We start from the raw sequence: 18,786 nt of genomic DNA on the forward strand, positions 1-18,786 counted from the left end.
ATGTTTGTATACACATATATCTATATATATGCCACACACACCTACTTAAAAGCATACAGACTACACTTAACCCAAATCACGGTAGCAACAGCAGCAGCAGCAACAGCAGCAGCTACAGTGAAAGCAGTTACAGCAGCATCCGACAACAACAGTCCTATCCCTCCTCATCCTTAGGTACATCATCAACGCCAGTCGACGTTGTCACCATTTGCCATATTAAAACCAAGTATTCGTGTCTCTCTGTATGTGTGCCTGCACTTAAAGCCCACACAGACACACATGCATACATCAAGGAGCCGTAAATTGCCAACGCATATATCACGATTATAGCACACACCATACACACCATTCGTATTTATTTTACTTCATTTTATACCCGTGCGCTGCCGACGGCAAATGTCAAGCTCGCTGCAATTCAGCGATGAGGTTTATAATGCATTCAGTAATGGCATATATGGCATTCATGTAAATACCACGCCAAGCACTTCGCTCCGAGGGTTAAGAAATGAATCTGCAGAAATGATATATTCACCCCTATATATATATATATAAGTATTTGCCAGCGAGATGAATTAACAGCAATTCGTAGGCTGAATATGTGAATGCAAAACTCTCAGAATTATATACATACATATATGGAATGCTTAATATATGTATGATGACTATACTTTGAGTAGATGAATTTGCATAAGGAATATTTTAGACAAATTCTAAAGAAAATTTTAGTTTTGTTAATGACTAAATTACTTTGCATCTTTTGATATTCACAAACATTTTAAATTCAGCTAACATTAATTTACTTTAATAATGAATCCATTTAAACAGAATCTAAACCTAACAAAAACCAAACTGAACTTAACTTAAACAAATTTCTGATGTTCTTTCATTTTTCTTTTTTTTCTATTTATATATGCATTTAGAATATGTACTAAAATTCAAAAAGTTGTGTCAATTCGAGCTTTAAATTATACATGACATCGATTTTGCATATGCATTCTGTGATCCGTTTTAAAACCCGCACACATCGTGGCAAAAATAATAATAGCCACAGAATACACAATAGCAGCAGCTAAAATCCGGCTGTAATCCGGCCAGGATTTGACTTGCTGTACAAGCAGAACTGTGCATGCATTACGCCAACATAGTTTGGGGATCTACTGAAACTGGGGTGCGCCCGGATGCGGCATAAGATTTTGGCGGCAGAGGAGGTAACCAAAACGAAATATTTATAAAACTACATTGGAGGCAAAACTTTTCAAGTGTCAGACATCAATACATCAAGGTTCATCCATTGTATGCAATAATCTTTCTGATAAATTTTAATAATATTTAGCCTGATTCATCACTTCTTAGAGAAGACAGCTGCATATGAGAAATTAATTATTTCTAAGAAAAATGAGAAACTCAACCAAGTAAATTGCGTTAGTTGAGTATATGAAAAGGCGAATGGTGATTGAGCTGCTTGAATAACTGACATCAATATTTCAATAGGCGACATTAATCTTGTGAATTAATAAATATCGTCTCTGCTTCTCAGATTGTCAACGAGTACACGGACTGGGATCGCACTTCACAGCATCCGATTAACACGCGCGATACGGCTGTTGCCGCGTTATCCGATGCCCAGTTCGTGGCGCCCATAGTGCGCACTGGAGACATATTGGCGGCCAATTCGCCGCCACCGGTGAGCTCGGCGACGCCCAGTGGAGCAGCGAGTGCCGCCGCTTCTACCTTGGCGGCGTCTACGCAGCCCGCGGGCCGCTGCTACTTCTATGTGTTCGACTATCAGACCAAGGATGGGGACTATCCCCAGCGCATGGGCACGGTGCATGGCGAGGACCTGCCTTACATATTCGGTGCACCGCTCGTCGATGGCTTCAGCCACTTTCCGCAAAACTACACCAAGTCCGAGACGGCGCTGTCAGAGGCCGTCATGATATACTGGACGAATTTTGCGCGCACCGGGTAAGCTAAGTAGTTGCATTTGCCCGTTACCTGTTACCTGTTGCCCTCGGTCCTCGTCCAATTCCCCCACTCCATCATACAGCATCCAAGTGCTTAGCCACTTACCGTAATTCAAGTCATCCAAGCGACAGAGCTTCTGCTATTCTAAACACTTCTCCTTCGTGTGCATCACTTAGTACTGATTGTCAGTGTGCGAAAGGAAAATAAAGGAAAGTGCTTCCATGGACAGCTGAGCAGCAGTTTTCCGGCACCTGCTGCCTGACTACCTATGCAGCGAACAAACCCAACTTGAAGACTTTTCCCCCTAGACAACGAAATGCCCGGAGCGGGCAACGAAAATTCTCAGAAATACTCAACTAAAGTGTGCATCTTTCTCTGCCCTCTCTCGTTCCGCTTCTCTTGCGATTTTAGCAACCCGAACGAACATCATCGCCAGGACTCTGTGCTGCCCGTCTCAAAGGAACGCAATCGCTTTCGCAGCATCACTTGGGAGAACTATGATCCATTGCATCAAAAGTATTTGGAAATAGGTGAGAAAATAACAAATGTTGCCTATTGAGAGACAATTTTATGAATTATAAATTAAGTGTGAACAAGTATTACCATTGATTATAATTATAAGAGATGTATTTTTTTTTATTTTTTATTAATTTTAATGTATAACATTTTTTTATATGTATGCATTATTATTTAATATAGTATATTAACTGCTAAAGTAATTTTGAACCTTTAGCTGAATAAAGATAAATCGCAGAGCCTATATCACACATTCTTTAACTAACACAAATTCTGACTTTGACGATAAATAGAAAAGCTTTCGTTTGCATTTTCCTAATCGTGCATATACCCTTTATCTCTACCTTTTGCTGATAGGGTATTAAATTGACGCAAATAACACACAATGTATGAGTGCCATAAAAAATTATTTAACACGGTAAAATGGAATTCTTGGAATGGCCAGATAAAAGCGACAAATTGCAAGATACTTTAAAATGTTTGTTTCGCAAACGCGAATCAAATTTAATTTAAATTTTAAAGCATCCCAAAAATAAAGCCCATACAGGCAAAAGGGCGGAGGTCGGTTAGCGGTGGACGGGTCTGCTGCGAAGTGGATGGTGGAAGTGGTGTCAAGTGGCAGCGCAAAGAATCAGCATTACAATTGTGCGAGACGGCGCACGGTGCACGGCGTACAATGTACGGCTAAACAAGGCCATATCCGAGTGGCAGTTGAATGTTACCTGCTGAAGATATGTAACACAAGCAGGGCATCTGCTATCACAGCAAATGAGAGCCACGGGCAATTCAAGTCGACTGACATGTGCTCTCCTTTTAATTAAAAATTAAATATATATTCAATTTAAAGAAATTCGACATCTAAAAACGTTATTAAATTAAAATTTATAAAATATTGCCAATATTATTTTGATTTGCCTTATCAACTTCCTCAAACTAGATTTTCTATACGGCTAATATGCCCGCTAGTTTCTTTTGTAGGGTGTCCGACAATGTTGAGCATATAAAGCTGTCTGTGCCCTTTAGAATGTTACCATCGCGTCATATTAAATGTGCGCAAATGTTATTAACTTCGCATTTGTCACACGTCGTGTGTGTCTATCAACAGCAGCAGCCCAGACAGACAGCCATTCAAATTTTGTATATCAAAATTTTACAGCGATTCTAATGAAATTTGAAAGCCCTTTATCCAGATGGTATCTGTGTATCAGCCGGAAAAGAGAACAAAAAAGTTCCTTCTTTTATAAGGCTTCGATAAAATGTATAAGGAAATCAGTTGCAGAGGCCAACACGTGTATTTTACTTCATATCGAGCTCTGTTTAGTCCACATCCACGTCACACAAATCCACCTCAGTGTAGTTGGGAAATACATGCACGCACACGCCCTGCTGCGCCCTTAAGAAATATAACTCGATTTCTGTTTGATTTTAATTGAAAACGCAAGACCAGAAACGACATCTCAAGCACTCACCCATATCGCCCACCCATCCACCCACGCCACGCCCACGCTCAAGGGCGTTTTGCTGGAATTTGTTTTGAACGTTCTGGCATTGTTACATACAATACGCACAAAGGATGTAGTTGCACGAGGTTTGTCAAAGACCACGCATTATTGTGAATTTTGATTTGAAATGCTGAAAGCCTGAAATCGAAATCGAATTATGTGAATACACAGCGAACAGCTGCACGCGCATACACCTACACGCACTCACACACACATACCTCCCATTGAAGTCAAAGTTGAAAGTTCTGTTGCGTAAATTATGCATCATCCATATTTATTCAGCGACTTCTATAGACGACACGTCAATTGCAACGGAGCGAATCGTTTGCAGAGATTTCTTATGCTTCTTATCCTCTTCTCTTTTATATGGAAAGTGGCACGAATATGCTTTCAATACATTTAAATGATATATATAACATATATTTATTCATTCATCCTCTCACTTTTGTTTTGCTGTGGCCATTGAATATTGATGTGGCTTAAATAAAATATAAATTAAAGACCAAGCACTATAAACGTATTGCAGATAGTTTGAGAGTCTCTTAAAGTGTTATAGTTCATCTCGTAGTCTATGCGACTTTTAAGTAGTTTGATCAAAGAGCCAAGCCATGTAAATAGGCAACGCCCCATAAGTATTTCATATCATTTGATTGCTTTATAAACAAACTGACACGGAAGCCGTAGAGGAGGCAACATGCAAAGCAAAAACGAAAAGCGAATGGGCTAAGACGGCCCCAGCGTGTGACCCAACTGACGGCATCAAAAATTAAGCAGCTCAGTCAGTTAAATAAACAAGACATCCAACTAGACAAGCAGGTGAATGCGGATGAGAGGTGTCCTCAATTGCGAAGTGGCTCAGCTCGGCTAGTAGCATGCAAATGTCTTGAAAGTGCCCCTCAATAACAAACAGAACAGCAACAGTTGCTGGTGGGCTGGGGGGTGGGGGTGGTGAGGTAAGCAACGTAGTTAACACCGGTTGGAATTTGTATGCATGAATGCCGCCCATGACATAGAAATAAAATTGTGTATATTAACGCTTTTGTTCCCGTTTGCTCTTCTATTTCTATGCCCTCATCTCGTGGCCATCTTGAAGGCATGAAGCCGCGCATTAAGAATCACTTTCGGGCTCACCAACTCTCGATTTGGCTGCGCCTGATACCCGAACTCCATCGAGCTGGCATGGAAGATGTGATAGCCCGGCACAATCTGTTTCGCAATCACGACGATATGGAATTGTACGAGGGACCCGTTAAGCCAGATCCATTTGGTCTCTCAGCAGGCACAGCAACATCATCGTCCTCCCCGGGCTCCTCGTCGTCCTCCTCGTCGCGCCTGCTGCTTATCGACGAGCAATTGATGATGAAGAAGGGACGCGGCCTAAATGCCTCGACCTATCTGAATGGCATATTGGGGGGTAAGTAACAACTGACTCAACCATGACATCTGCTGCTGCGTAACAGCCGCCTTTTGTAATTGTCAGTGGCAAGCAGAATGCCAAACGGGCTTATGGGTTATCTCTGCTGCGCCTCTGACAATCAGTCAGACAGCGTTGAGCATTGAGCATTGAACAGAATGCTGTGCTTGTCATCCGCTCTCAAGCGCGAAAAGAAATCAACGAATTACATTCAAGGCATGCCTGGCATGTGAAGCCTTGTGCCCGGAGGCGGAAGCAGCCCACCGAAATCTAAAATATCTAAATTGAATTTACATTGCCATAGATAGCGGGAGCTACTAACCCTTGCTGCAGGCCTTGTCAAGTCACAAATTTGTATGCAATATATTTATTTGTCATTTTAGTTGAAGTAATTTCGCCACAGGGTATTTTAAAATCGATCACAACGCGCCCCACTCACTATGCTCTGTGTTTGCTGTAGTTGGCATTTAATAAGTAAATTTGACAAAGGTACACAAAGCCATCCGCCTGAAGCCGTAGCGAAACAATTTTGCATCTGACCTGAAGTCAGTTGATGTTTCAATATATTTTTCAGTTTACCTGATACAGGCAAATGTAGATGGAAAGAAATTAGCTGAATCAGCGTGGTGATATATAATACCTAGAAATTTACTGTTGTTACATTTCCAAATTTAATTCAACTGAGAAATGAAGTAATCTCTAAACGCATGCAGATCTTATTACGCAATATTGCACATTCTAGAGTAAATATTAATTTACGCTAAAATATTCAATTTAATAGTTTCAAAAAATTAATAAAAAAAAATTAATGAATAATATAGTTATTATAATTAAATTAATATAAAACAAGTAAGAAGATTCTAGTCGAGACTGCTCGACTAGGAGATACCCTGAACCCTCCAAGCTGATATTCTTATCATTCTGCACTTCTTTTATGCACGCACACATACATTTACATGCATCCACCCTCACGCGCCCGCGCTCTGCTAACTGTGCAGTAAGCAGCGACTGCGCTTGGGCTGCGCTGCAGTGTGGACAACAGTATGAGAATTTACTTGGTGAATAACTTCGTTTGTAAGCATACGATCTTAATGAAATTTTCAGGGCGTAATTATATGGTCAAAATGTGTGTACATTCCAAAGCACAAGTATCTAGTACTTGAAATACGTTTTTTACAAATTGGGGGCGAAGGGGGCGTGGCATCCAAAATCTGTTGATTACAAAATGTTTGTATTCTACATATATATATACACAGTAAATCTGAAGTCTCTACATCTAATAGTACTCCGATGAGGCTCAAAAAACAAAATCAATTTTTCGATTATTCTCGATAAAAAAGTTATCGGATGAGTTATCGAAAAAATAAAGCAAACTCGTACTGCGTATGGTATACACGAGTATGCACACAAAATTTCAGCTCTCTAGCTCTTATATCTTCTGAGATCTCGGCGTTCATACGGACGGACGGACGGACGGACGGACGGACGGACGGACGGACGGACGGACGGACGGACGGACAGACGGACAGGGCTATATCGACTCAGCTCATCGTGCTGATCAAGAATATATATACTTTGTGGGGTCTGCGATGATTCCTTCTGCCTGTTACATACTTTTACACAAAAACATTATACCCTGATTTCCCATTTTCAATGGGTTCAGGGTATAATAGAAATTTAAATTAAACTATATACGAGTAAGATGATAAGCGAAGACTATGAGTAAAACAAAATACATTTGTTGGAACCTCCATAGGAATAAAAAAAACGCGCTTTCTTTTTATTAAAACGGCGTATCGGGTTTTTAAAACAAAGTTGACAACATGATAATCAATAAGTTCAATATTCTGGTTTCTAAAATTAATTTTCTAGAAATAAATAACAATTTGGCAACTGAGTAAAAGATTCATTAAAAACTAAATTTCATAAAGATTTTTCTTTTTAAATCATCTTTGACTAGCGGAGATTGCTTTTCCTTTCCAATGCAATTTGCTTTCGAAATATTGCCCGCTGCTTGAACTGTGGCTTTAGCCTTTGCGTAAATCAAATGATAATGTCTGAGCTGTGCGCACATGTGACAGCTTAATAACTAACTAGTAAGGGAAACAAATCAAATATTACGCATACGCCATGTGAGACCTGGCGAAGGGCTGTGCAAGTTATGTGAAATGCGAAATTCAGGGGGCAATCGTTGCCCAAAATGCTTGATATTTTCTTTTTCGGGCCCTACCCCCAACTTAAGTGCGCTCAAAATCAACACTTTAGCAGAGTGGGAGTGTGGAGTGTGTGTGAAGTTGTTTACTTGAAGGGCGGCTGGGACAAGTGAGGCTGTGTTTACTTCAGCTTGTGGTCCCTCAAGTTAAATTGCAAATTGCAAAGTTGGCATTTTGTATATGTGAGCCTGAGCCATGACGTTTCCATTTGTGTGACCAACTGACCCGGCTCTCGACCCCCAGCTGTGCCATTGCTTATTGAAATTGCGTCCGGACGGGCTGCTTTTGGCTTTTGAATTTATATTGTGTCGAGTGCTGACTTTTGAAAATGCACTCAACTGTAATCTGTATTAAGTATGTGACTGCTCGAGCTGCTCTCTGTTTATGCTACCACTGTCTACAGTGTAGCCGAGTATCGTTTTTTCTCTCTCTCTCTCTCTCTCTCTCTCCCTCCGCGCTCATGTGTTCCATTGTGCGAATCGCTTTCAACAAAGGCTCAACAATTTGCTAGTTTACATTGCTTTTGGGGTTTGTCCTTTGTGCTGATCTGAAGACGCGTCTGCTACAAACGCAAACTGCTTAAGCATTATTTCTATTTACTTTCCGCTCCAGCTGAGCTGCTTGAAAATGCTCAACTAAAAGATACCCTAAACAACGATAGAATCCCGTCTTGTTATACTTAAATTAGAAATTTCACTAATTATACACCAGTAACTATCATGCTCTATGTTAGCCCAATTCGATGGGTTCAGGGTATAAAAACTCATTTGGCCGGTTTATTTAAAACTCGCTGGGAAACTTATTCAACACTTACCCCAAATTAACAGCAAACTTTGTTGATGGTCTACGCGTTTTTCATACACTCGCTGTCCACAAAGCAGCTCGAGTTAAGCTCAGCTGCAAGTCGAATGCAACTCAAACAAGCAGCGGCTCCAGCTTCGCCCGTCTCGCCCATCGCAAAGTTAAAACTAAAGACAGTCAATTTTAAGCGAAATTCTTGCTGTTCGTCGTTCGCCGTTCGCTGTGCGCCTAAGTCGGTTAATGCAATATGCATTAGTTGACAGTGCCGCTGGCTCTGGCGTGGCAGCTGTGTGAGTTTCCACTGGGGCTCACTTGCCATCAAGTTGTGCAAATTAAAAGTTATTGGAGTGTTGGCTTAGCTGCTGTACAAATTACTTGCGGGTACCTTAGGAAGTGCCAGCGTTCTTTGAGATCCCACAAAATATAGCAATCAAAGTTGCAATAGTCAAACAAAATAGATAATTGCTTCTTCATTGCAAATCCAACTAGAATGATAAAAGTCTGATGTAGTTGCATAATGAACATGTTTTAGAATGTCAGGTCTTTCTACATTTGAGACGAGCTGAATTCAAGGCCTGACTTACATTTGAGCTAAACGGAAAAACTTATAATTGTATCTTGAAGTCAAAGCACATCGGCACAGCGACATAATATCTAGAGAGTACAAACAGCAGAGGCGCGACCGAAAGGACTTGTGTGAGGAGGGTGCGAGGAGGGTGATCCGGCAGTCAGAATACACAAAATGTTCTTTTCAATTAGTGTGAGAGGAAGAAAGGCTGCAAAACTAAATCCGCCCCATCAAAATAAACTCACGAAAAAGCATTGAGCGGGTTGAGGCAAACTCTTTGCGAACGCAGCAGTAAAAGATGATAAAATGCCTGAAATGCGACAAACAGCTGTCAGCTTGACAGTGCAGGACGCAGCGCCTGGCGGCCGGGCTAAAAGCCAGGCTAGGCCACAGAACACGGCAGTGAAAGAGGCAGGGGCAGAAAGAGAAATAGAGAGAGATAGCGATAGCAACAGTGTCCTGGTGACAGACTATGACATGGTTTTCATTTACGCTGACTGTGCCAACTGTGCGCCTTGGTTTGTCACTGTCTTTGCCGTTATCATTGCTGTTGTTGTGGTTGTTGTTGTTGCAGTTGTTGTTGTTGTTGTTGGCACCTCAGCATCGTGACTTTGGCCCAGAGACAAACGCAAACGACCTAAAGTTGATGCGAAAATGCAAACACGAAATGAAAATAAAAACACGCGCAGCCAACATGCAACTAAAGACCAAAATATCCACAAAGAAAAGTCTCTGTAAACAAAACGAAAGACTGCAAAAACAGTTCAACAGCTGAAGTTGAAGTCGGTGGCGAAAGCATGAAAAATGTGTTGAACTGTCGAGCTGCACGTCTTTCTCCACCTACTTCTAGAATGGACCATAAAAAAGTTATGCAAGCTACTCTATGCCATATACTCTATGAAGGCAGCAAACATTTTAAAATAAAAGAAATCAAATGATAGAAACCAATTATATAATTGCTTCGTTATTATATTGAATATTCTAATTTAAGAGCGGAAATTGGCTTTCGTAAGAGATTTTATATTTGTGGAGAGCTTTCAGTCTTGTCTTTCTCTCGTATTCGCATTCTTGGTCATTCACTGAGTGGATCGGGCTTCATCATGCTAAGCCAGCGCTCATAGAAAATACTTGCAATACTTCAAAATATTCCCTTCATTACTTCAATATTATTCAATGACAGCTCATCTTTGTCTATAGAGTATCTCCCAGTCGAGCCTTGCCCACTCAAGCACTTTGCCTAGTTGTCTACTTGGAACATTGTTGTCTTTGTTATTGTTATCTTTGTGCGCTATTTAAGTTGTTCACGTGGGCATGTCTTAAAAAATAATCTCCTTCAATTGTGCATTACGTGCCTTCAGATAGACGCACACATTTCTACGCATGTGTGATGGATTCTCAGGAAAAACCATTGTAAAAGAATGTTTTCTATTGCAGCTTAACCGCGACAACTTGTGCTAGAAATGTGCTTGAATAGGATAAGATAAGAAGAGATTTCCCTAAGCCTATTTCAAATGCCCGTTATATTGATTGATTTAAGATTGCATTTAAATATGTATTCTCATACCTGAAACTAGTTTTAATTTCATTTTAATCTACTATCTAGACTTTATACAGATGAGAATATGAAAATATATAAGATGTCAGCAGGATATCAGTAAAAGTTTGTACCCGGAGTACCCAAGCAAGAAAAACACACGAAATGCCGCCGGCTGTTGAGTTTGACATTTGCATACGGCCCGGGCTGATAGGTCAAGGCTTAGCCAACTTTCAGGTGGCGTTCGGTGATGAAATGTCAAACTCTAAGCTAGATTAAGACGGCACAAATTGAAATAACGCCTCGGAGCTGGTTGCTCGTTTCTTGAGGTAATCGCTTCTTAAGTGCTTAGAAATTTCCGTCCCCCTTCTCAGGGGCAACGACAGTCGCTCGCCTCAGCTGCCCGGGCAGATATTTAATTGAAGCAAGGTCATCTAATTGAGGCTACGCAGCATTGCAAACATTTTGCATGCCGAGCATTTCACTTGGCAGGGCTGGAGCAGCGACCGGAGGGCCACTTGCAGCCTAAGTTGATTTTATGGTTGGTTTTTTGTCATTCCACTAATTAAAGGCACATTAGGCATTAGGCACTGGCACTGGCACTGGCTCTGTCTCTGTCTCTGGCTGTGGCTCTGCACCAGGCCAAGGCAATCTCTGTTTGGGGCTTCGGGCTTTTGGTTATCTGACTCAAGCTGCGCCGGCCGTGTGTCCTCGTACATAATTATCTAGGGTCCTTGAGAGAGCAGGCGGGCGGCGGTTGTTGTCCTCTGTGCTGTGACTTTAACTCAGGCGCTCGGTGCTTGCCATAAAACGAAAGCTAAAATTAAAATAAAAATTAAAATTAAAAGGAATTAAAATAGAACATTTACCCATGGCAAAAAGAGCGTATTTCAACTTGAAAATAAATGCAAAATGGAGCGTTTTGATAAAAGGCTTAGTTAACGTCCGTTTAGAAATGCGCTAACAAATTACGATACCTTGACTTTTTTTTCCTATTTTCTTCTTTTTCTTTTATGTATGTGTTTCTAACTGGGGTCGCAAGTTATCTGGTTAGGCCATTTAGCCATGAAACTGCAAACGAACTGATGCTGGGGCCGAAAGTGTTTGCTCCTTAAGTCTGTCAAGTGACAGGTTGAGTGTCCACAAATTGCCATTGACGCTGTGCATAGACCAGTTGGGGTTAGAATTAATGGTGGGAAAACCAACAAAATGACTACATATGTATGTCATTTATAAATATAATTGATATATGTATGTGTATAATATATATGTACTCATATAATTATTAAGAATTATCGCAGTTCAAATAACTGTACTGAGCTGTACTAAGCATTATTTATGTGCCAGTTAAGATAAATCAAAACAATAAATAATAATGAACAAAATTTCCTTAACTAAATTTTAGCCAAAAATACCTAGCTGTTTATTAGCTATTTTTCCCCAAAAATAGGCCAACCAAGCCGGCTGTGTACGCTTTTTTATGTGCTTCATGAATTTCATGATTCAATTTTATATTCCAAGAATGACCTAATCATAACTTGTAAATATTCAATGCCCTAGGGGCAAATGTCAGCCTATAAATAGTGAAGCACTTGCTTATTCACCTTCAGCTGAAATTGAATTCTTGGAAATATAACTTCAATGATTTCAATTATTAGCACAAAAAATATGAGCGAGTAAAAGAGGTGTGAAAAATAAATAAACTTTCTAACGCTCCCATGGCACAGATACTGACTTCTGTTGATTGATTCGAAAATCGGATTAGTTGATTTAGCGAAGAGTCGACAACAAAAACTTGCCAAATTGAATGGCATTGTAAAATGCAAATTGAAAAGCTCTCGACAGTCAGTTGCCACTTGGCAGCTGTGGAGAATCACACGAAATATTGAAAAAGAGGACAACAATATGACAATGCTTATTATGGCACTTTGGTTTATTGTCTAAATATTTATGCAAATACGTGCCCAAGTCTTTAATCTCGTGCAGAACTTTGCCGAATTGTTTGATATGCAGAAAATTGAAAGGCAAAACTTTTGAGACAGACGACATCGACACTCATACACATACACACACAGACGCAGACATGCGCATGCATCAGAGAGTGTATATAGTCTTGGCTTAAAACAATGCCAAGTGTAGATAGCACTTGAGGCACATCAACGAGACAGTCAGACACAAAGCAAGAGGAAAACAACAAAGCGACAACAATAACAAAACAATACTCGAAGACTCGAGCACATTGTGAAATACATTTTGAAGGCAGTGAACTTCAAAAGCAGTGAAGCACATCACTTTTTCGCAGGTGCTTGCATTTCAATTTAAAAGTTACCTGCCAGCCTGACATAAAAGAAATACGAACGTACGGCCAGCAGATGAAGATCTAAAAGTTTTTTTTGGAGTACAAGAAAACTGCAAATTAAATATTTACTTGACGAAAAATAGTTTGATGTTGTTGCAGATATTCCATGGATAAATATACATATTATATAAATATACATATTCAAATATGCCTTAAAGAAAATAGAAATTTTTTTTTAATATTTTTTTGGGTGACAGAAAAAGAATAGATAAGTGATGGAAAGCGAGCTTAAATTAAATTAAAAAATGTTTAATTAAGGAAGAGTGGTTCTAAAATATTTGGAAATAAAAACTAAAAAATAGCTAACAAATTGTCAGGGGTTCGTTTTCGGGTATGCACGAAAGGAAAATATGTTGATTTATAGACGGTTGAGTTTGCGTGTCCCATCTCTGGCATTTTATGTACATGCCAGGCTCTCAGTGAGAAACACAATTATAACAGTTGCTGCACGTAGTGAGAGCGAGTTGGAAAATTAGACTGTTCAGAGTGGATCGTTCTGGATTAAAAGAAGAGAAAGATTCATTAAATTAGATTAGTTTCTAAAACACACACACACAATTTTTATTTTGATGTTTTTAAGTTAGACAAAATATATTTATTTATTTATTTATTTTATTTATTATTTTATTTTATTTATTTATTTTATTTGTTTTATTTTATTTGTTTTTTATTTAATTTATTTTATTTATTTTTTATTTAATTTATTTTTTTATTTTATTTATTTTAATTATTTATTTATTTTATTTATTTTATTTATTTTAAGTATTTTATTTTATTTATTTTAATTATTTATTTTATTTATTTTTATTTTTTATTTTTTTTATTTATTTTATTAATTTTATTTATTTTGTTTATTTTATTTATTTTATTTGCTATATATTTTTTTATTTTATTATTATTTATGGATAGATATTAAAATTAAGACCAACTGAAAACTAATTAACTACTACTACCAACGACCAACATATGTATATATTTTAGTTAAGCTAGCTAATAGGCAATCAAGCCTTAACCAAAATATATTGCTCTAGCTGTTGGTTTCTAGGCTAATAATCCAAAATAACATTGTAAGACATCACATTAGAATATGTAGAGGCGCATGATGCGTGCAATGCGTTTTGATGCACATTTGATAGAGACAGGCGTACGCGTCCTATGCTTATTAAGCCAAGAGAACTAGATTGCGTATACGATGCGAGCCACTGGGTGGCTAATTTGTAATTGTCTTGCTGCATGCGACAAACAAGAAGCAACAACAGTCATATATTAATATGCAACAATGGTACGCAATTACTCATGACTCTCTCTCTCTCATTCTCTCTTTCTCTCTCTTTCTGTAGTTACGACCGTTGAGCCGAACAACATGTATACAACGTGTATACCAATTGGCGGCAACTACACGGGCAGTGGAGGCGGAGGCGTATATGCACCGACAACACTTGCGAACGCCTCAACGGAGACCGTGGCATCCGGTTTCGAGGCAGCCGGGTATGCGGCGTATTCGACGGCGCTGAGCGTAACGATTGCCATCGGGTGCAGCCTGCTCATATTGAATGTGCTGATATTTGCGGGCGTGTACTACCAGCGCGACAAGACGCGGCTGGAGGTAAAGACGTTGCAGAAGCAGTATCAACAGCGCAGCATGCATCAGCAGGTACCATATCCGCCGGAGCCCATCAAGCATGCCCACTATCACATGGGCCACTCGCAGAGCGCCAATGTGATTGTGGATGTCGAGAGCCATGGCCAGGATCAGAGTGGCCAGGCGGCCATGCTGTTGCAGGCGGCCGCCGCTGCCGCCGCAGCAGCCAACGAGGCATCCAAGCCACCGCCGCCACATATATGCGCCAACACGGGCTTGCAAACACAGCAGCAGCAGCAGCAGCAGCAACAGCAGCAACAACAACAACAGCAAGCACAACAGGCAGGCGGCAGTGGAAGCATGCTGAATAATATGGCCATGGATGGCGCTAAGCCCTCGGATAACTTGGCCAATGTCACCTACAGCACCAGCACCAAACAGCAACAGCAACATCAGCAGCAGCAACAGCAACAGCAGCGCGAGCATATGCAAATCAAGAGCATGGGCGGTGGTGGAGGCACCCAGACCTTTGGTCGCGGCAGCGGCTCAGGCAGTGGTGCTGGCGGTGCGGCTGGCAACAACAGCAATGTGACTGGCACAGCGGTGGGTGTCGGTGTCGGTGGTGGCGCCTCTGTTGTTGTGTCAGGCAGCAGCGTTAGCTACAATCCCGGCCTAATGACTTTGCCCAAGGCAAGCCAATTGCACCATTCCGGAGCTCTGAATTATGCACGCAACAATACAGCTGCCTTAAATTTGGCAGGCGGCGGCACCGCCCTGGTGGATAGCCGCGGCAATGTCCTCCTCACTTCCAGCACTGGTGGCGCCCCTACCGACTGCATGACACTGCCACGCAATCTCAATCGACACAATCCAACGACAGGTGAGTTCTGCACTAACTTATTTGTGAAGCCCGCAACAGATTTAAGCTGCAAATGCAATTGGACGAATTGCTTTTTGATGCAGCCCAACCCAAACCAAACCAAACCAGCCCAGACCCAGACCAGTCCAGCCCAGCCAGAAGATGAAAGTGTTTTCTGGTTTTTCACGTTTTCGCTTTTCTTTCCGAGTGCTACGTGCAGCATTCGCCGCAAAAATGCAAACACCAACACGAAAACACCCACTAGGTGGGAGGGAGCATAGGGCATCCAAACAATGCTGCTCCAAGGTAGCAATCAGGCCATAATACGATAAGATTTCATTACATTATGAGTTGTTTTTCATTTTTGTTCCACTTTATTTGCGGGCGCACGTCTTCCTGCTGCTGGCTTAAAAGCGCACAGCTTGCATTTTATTTTCGATTAAAAAACCCTATACAAAAAATCACATTCTCAAATTGAATGAAAACACAACCTGCAGCTGTGAGAGGAAGAGGGAGAGGGAGAGGAAGTAAGGGAAAGAGAATATTTTCTGTACCGAATGATTGAATAAGCTTATGATTTCAAAGAAGAGCACGTGTGTGTAAGAGCATAAAATGCACCTGGGAAATCAAATATAAATAATTCAAACTGAAATTATAAAAGACGATTAAATACATGCCCCAGATTTACAAACGTAGGCATATGTATTTATAAATATTCAAATGAATACTTCTAAGGGCTCTCTAAGGATCAAGCTGACACGCATAAAACTTTTTGCCAAAAAAGGAGTATAATTTAAATCTAAAAGGCTAAGGTAAAGGTCATTGAGTTCTGATTAACCAATGTTTTCAAAATATTTGAAAAACCAAAGAAATGTTTTTACACTTAGAGTAACTAAACTTCAAACTAATAGGTTACTTGACAGCTGTTGATATAAAAGCTAAATCCACGCAGTCTTTTTTTATCATCTTTTACAATTAGAGTTCAATATTCTCAGCATTATGCATAGACTTTAAGAAGATATCCTTAAGTTTTCGAAAGAGGCACGTTCAGCGTTCAATCCGACACTAAGAAATGACTCGCATAATAAATATGAATGTATTTATGTTCCATATACCTTACGTTTATAAATATGCTATTGGAAACACAGCTGGTGGTATGGCTGCTTGTTAGGTTGCTCATCATAAAAAAAAGAAGAGAAAAAGAAAACTAAAAGAAAAGGAAAGCAAAAAAAGATGAGGAAGAAATATTTGAAAAATGAATGACGGGGCAACATTGTGAAGGAACGCCAGCTACACATAAATTTCCTGCAAAATCACCCCAAGCAAACAAAAAATATTGCTCAATCAAACCAAAAGTGACCTTTGCACTGGGTCTGACAAGACCATAAACTGAACCCCTGGCTATGCACAAATATGTCCGCGCGAAAATTGAAATTGTACTAATCAGCCACAGAGCCAAAGTAAAGTTATTCTTGCGCTATCCATGGGCAGACAAATATCCTACGGCGCAAAGCGCAAAACTACAGCCAAAAATCACAAAAAGAGAATAAATACACATACACACACACTTACACAGAGAAGGAATCCAAGGCAGAGAAAACATTTACGCATCGCTGGAGTTCAACGCACTTGCGACTTTTGACCAGAGTTTTGCAGGCAGACAGTAAACGAGCCGTTCCAAGCCCGTTGCCCATCCGTGTGTCCGGCTACGGCTTTGGTAGTGGAACCAGCTTTAGTTTGGCATCCGTTCAGTCCAATCCAATTCCCTGCTTAGTTGATGGCCACGACGGAAATTGTTGTACAAATTATGCTCCACTGATTGCCAAGTTTTTCACGGAAATATACTCTGTAGAGCTGACACGCTAGCGGGTATGCTGGCGTTAAGATTATGATTATTATTATTATTATTATTATTATTATTATCATAGTTATTATTAGTTCTATAATTATTTTATTTATTTTATCTTATTATAACTTAAACGTATTAAATTTTACCTATGCAGAATAAATATTTTAATCTTCATTTCAATGTTGCGCACAAAAGTATGCTATCAAATATATAACCATTTTTCAATATCAATATCAGTCGTGGAAGTCCAGGAAGCGATAAAGAAAAATATGTTTTCTTTTTATATTTTTAGCAGTTTATATTAATATGAAGTCATTCGGATTTACAATATTTTAGCGCCATTTCAATAATGTCAACAATAATATGCTACAAAATTATATAAAATATCTTCGTTTATTGACGCATACGGGCTACTCCAGAAATCCCTTTGTGATCTCTAAATATTTAACTTAAAATTTCTGTAATGAGAAGTTGCCTTTTTGGTTCTCCACATGCAATTGCAGGGCATTTAAAAGCAATACATATATTTCGAGGTAGACAAACTATATCGTGAAGTATTTATTGAGCTCATTGTAGCACAGCAACTCACCTGGTGGCTCACGGTCTGAAATAACTATATACATATATGCACATTTGAGGCATACTCTTCGTTATTTAAATATTCAGTTTGTATTAAACATAAACATACAACTGTAATAACACAAATATTTATGGCCGACATGAACCGGCCTACAGGTAAGCAAACAGTCGGAAGTCGAGAGTTGCTATTTTTTCTTTTTTACTGCAGCGCCTTTTCTTGTTTTGCCTTGGTTTGATGAGCTGTTAAATGAGAAATGGTGAAGTGCAGTTGCCGCAACTTATCGACAGTTCTGCGCTGAAGCCGCACGCCATTGGGGGTCGTGACGGCACTTCAAAAAATATGCCCGCAACAATAAATTTTCAGCTGAGCTGCCGTGACATCTGATAGATTTGATTGGTCCGATAAATGCCGCGGTCGGCATTCCTCATACGTAGCCTGGCATGCCTTTACGTTCAGATTTTCAATTTCGATCAGGAGCCCATTTACCGATGTGCTTTTTATATAGTTTTCTGCCTAGACAGTGAGTCATGAAACGTTTACAGTTCGGGCTATTACTTTGCGCATAAAAAACAATAAAAAGCCGCATAAAACTGTTGTAAGTTTAATGCGCGACCCTTGCATAATAAAACGAAAGCCAAGCCGGCAATCAGGCCATGGCCCTGAAGGAGCAGCGGGGTCCACGGCTTCCGTAACCCTGTGCAGCGTATTATGTTATTTTTATTATGGCACCCGCAGAGATCGACCCGCCCAGGGGTGGAGGTCGGACGGCGGACTGGGCATCTGGCGTTGACATTTTTAGTCATAAATAAAATTCCAGCAATCCATTGCAACAAATAACAAATACGTAGCACAGGTAACGGCCGAGTGGGCAATTCGCAATTTACTTTTTTTGTTTTTTTGTTTTTTTTTTTTTGTTTATCGACTGTTTATGAAATGGTCATGCGATAAGCAAAACAACAGATTTTTTACAGCGGGTGGACTTACACGCATGTGTGTGGGTGTATGTGTGTGGGTGTATCTGTTTATTGTATTGTTATGAATGTG

General features: G+C 40.0%; 1 protein-coding gene across 2 annotated transcripts in view; it reads left to right on the forward strand.

The window, feature by feature from the left end:
• Nlg4 (Neuroligin 4) overlaps positions 1-18,786 on the forward strand; it is a 48,494-nt gene that overhangs the window by 10,151 nt on the left and 19,557 nt on the right. For both annotated transcript variants that reach the window (XM_089262179.1, XM_089262216.1), the window contains exons 7-10: positions 1,538-1,965; positions 2,377-2,495; positions 5,077-5,397; positions 14,213-15,334. In XM_089262179.1, coding sequence (XP_089118305.1) covers positions 1,538-1,965; positions 2,377-2,495; positions 5,077-5,397; positions 14,213-15,334 — 1,990 coding nt within the window. The remainder of the gene's footprint in view (positions 1-1,537; positions 1,966-2,376; positions 2,496-5,076; positions 5,398-14,212; positions 15,335-18,786) is intronic.

This window comes from Drosophila navojoa, chromosome 2, assembly GCF_054131105.1.
Source record: "Drosophila navojoa isolate 15081-1374.11 chromosome 2, UAZ_NAV_1.0, whole genome shotgun sequence".
In the NCBI taxonomy this organism is placed as follows: domain Eukaryota; kingdom Metazoa; phylum Arthropoda; class Insecta; order Diptera; family Drosophilidae; genus Drosophila; species Drosophila navojoa.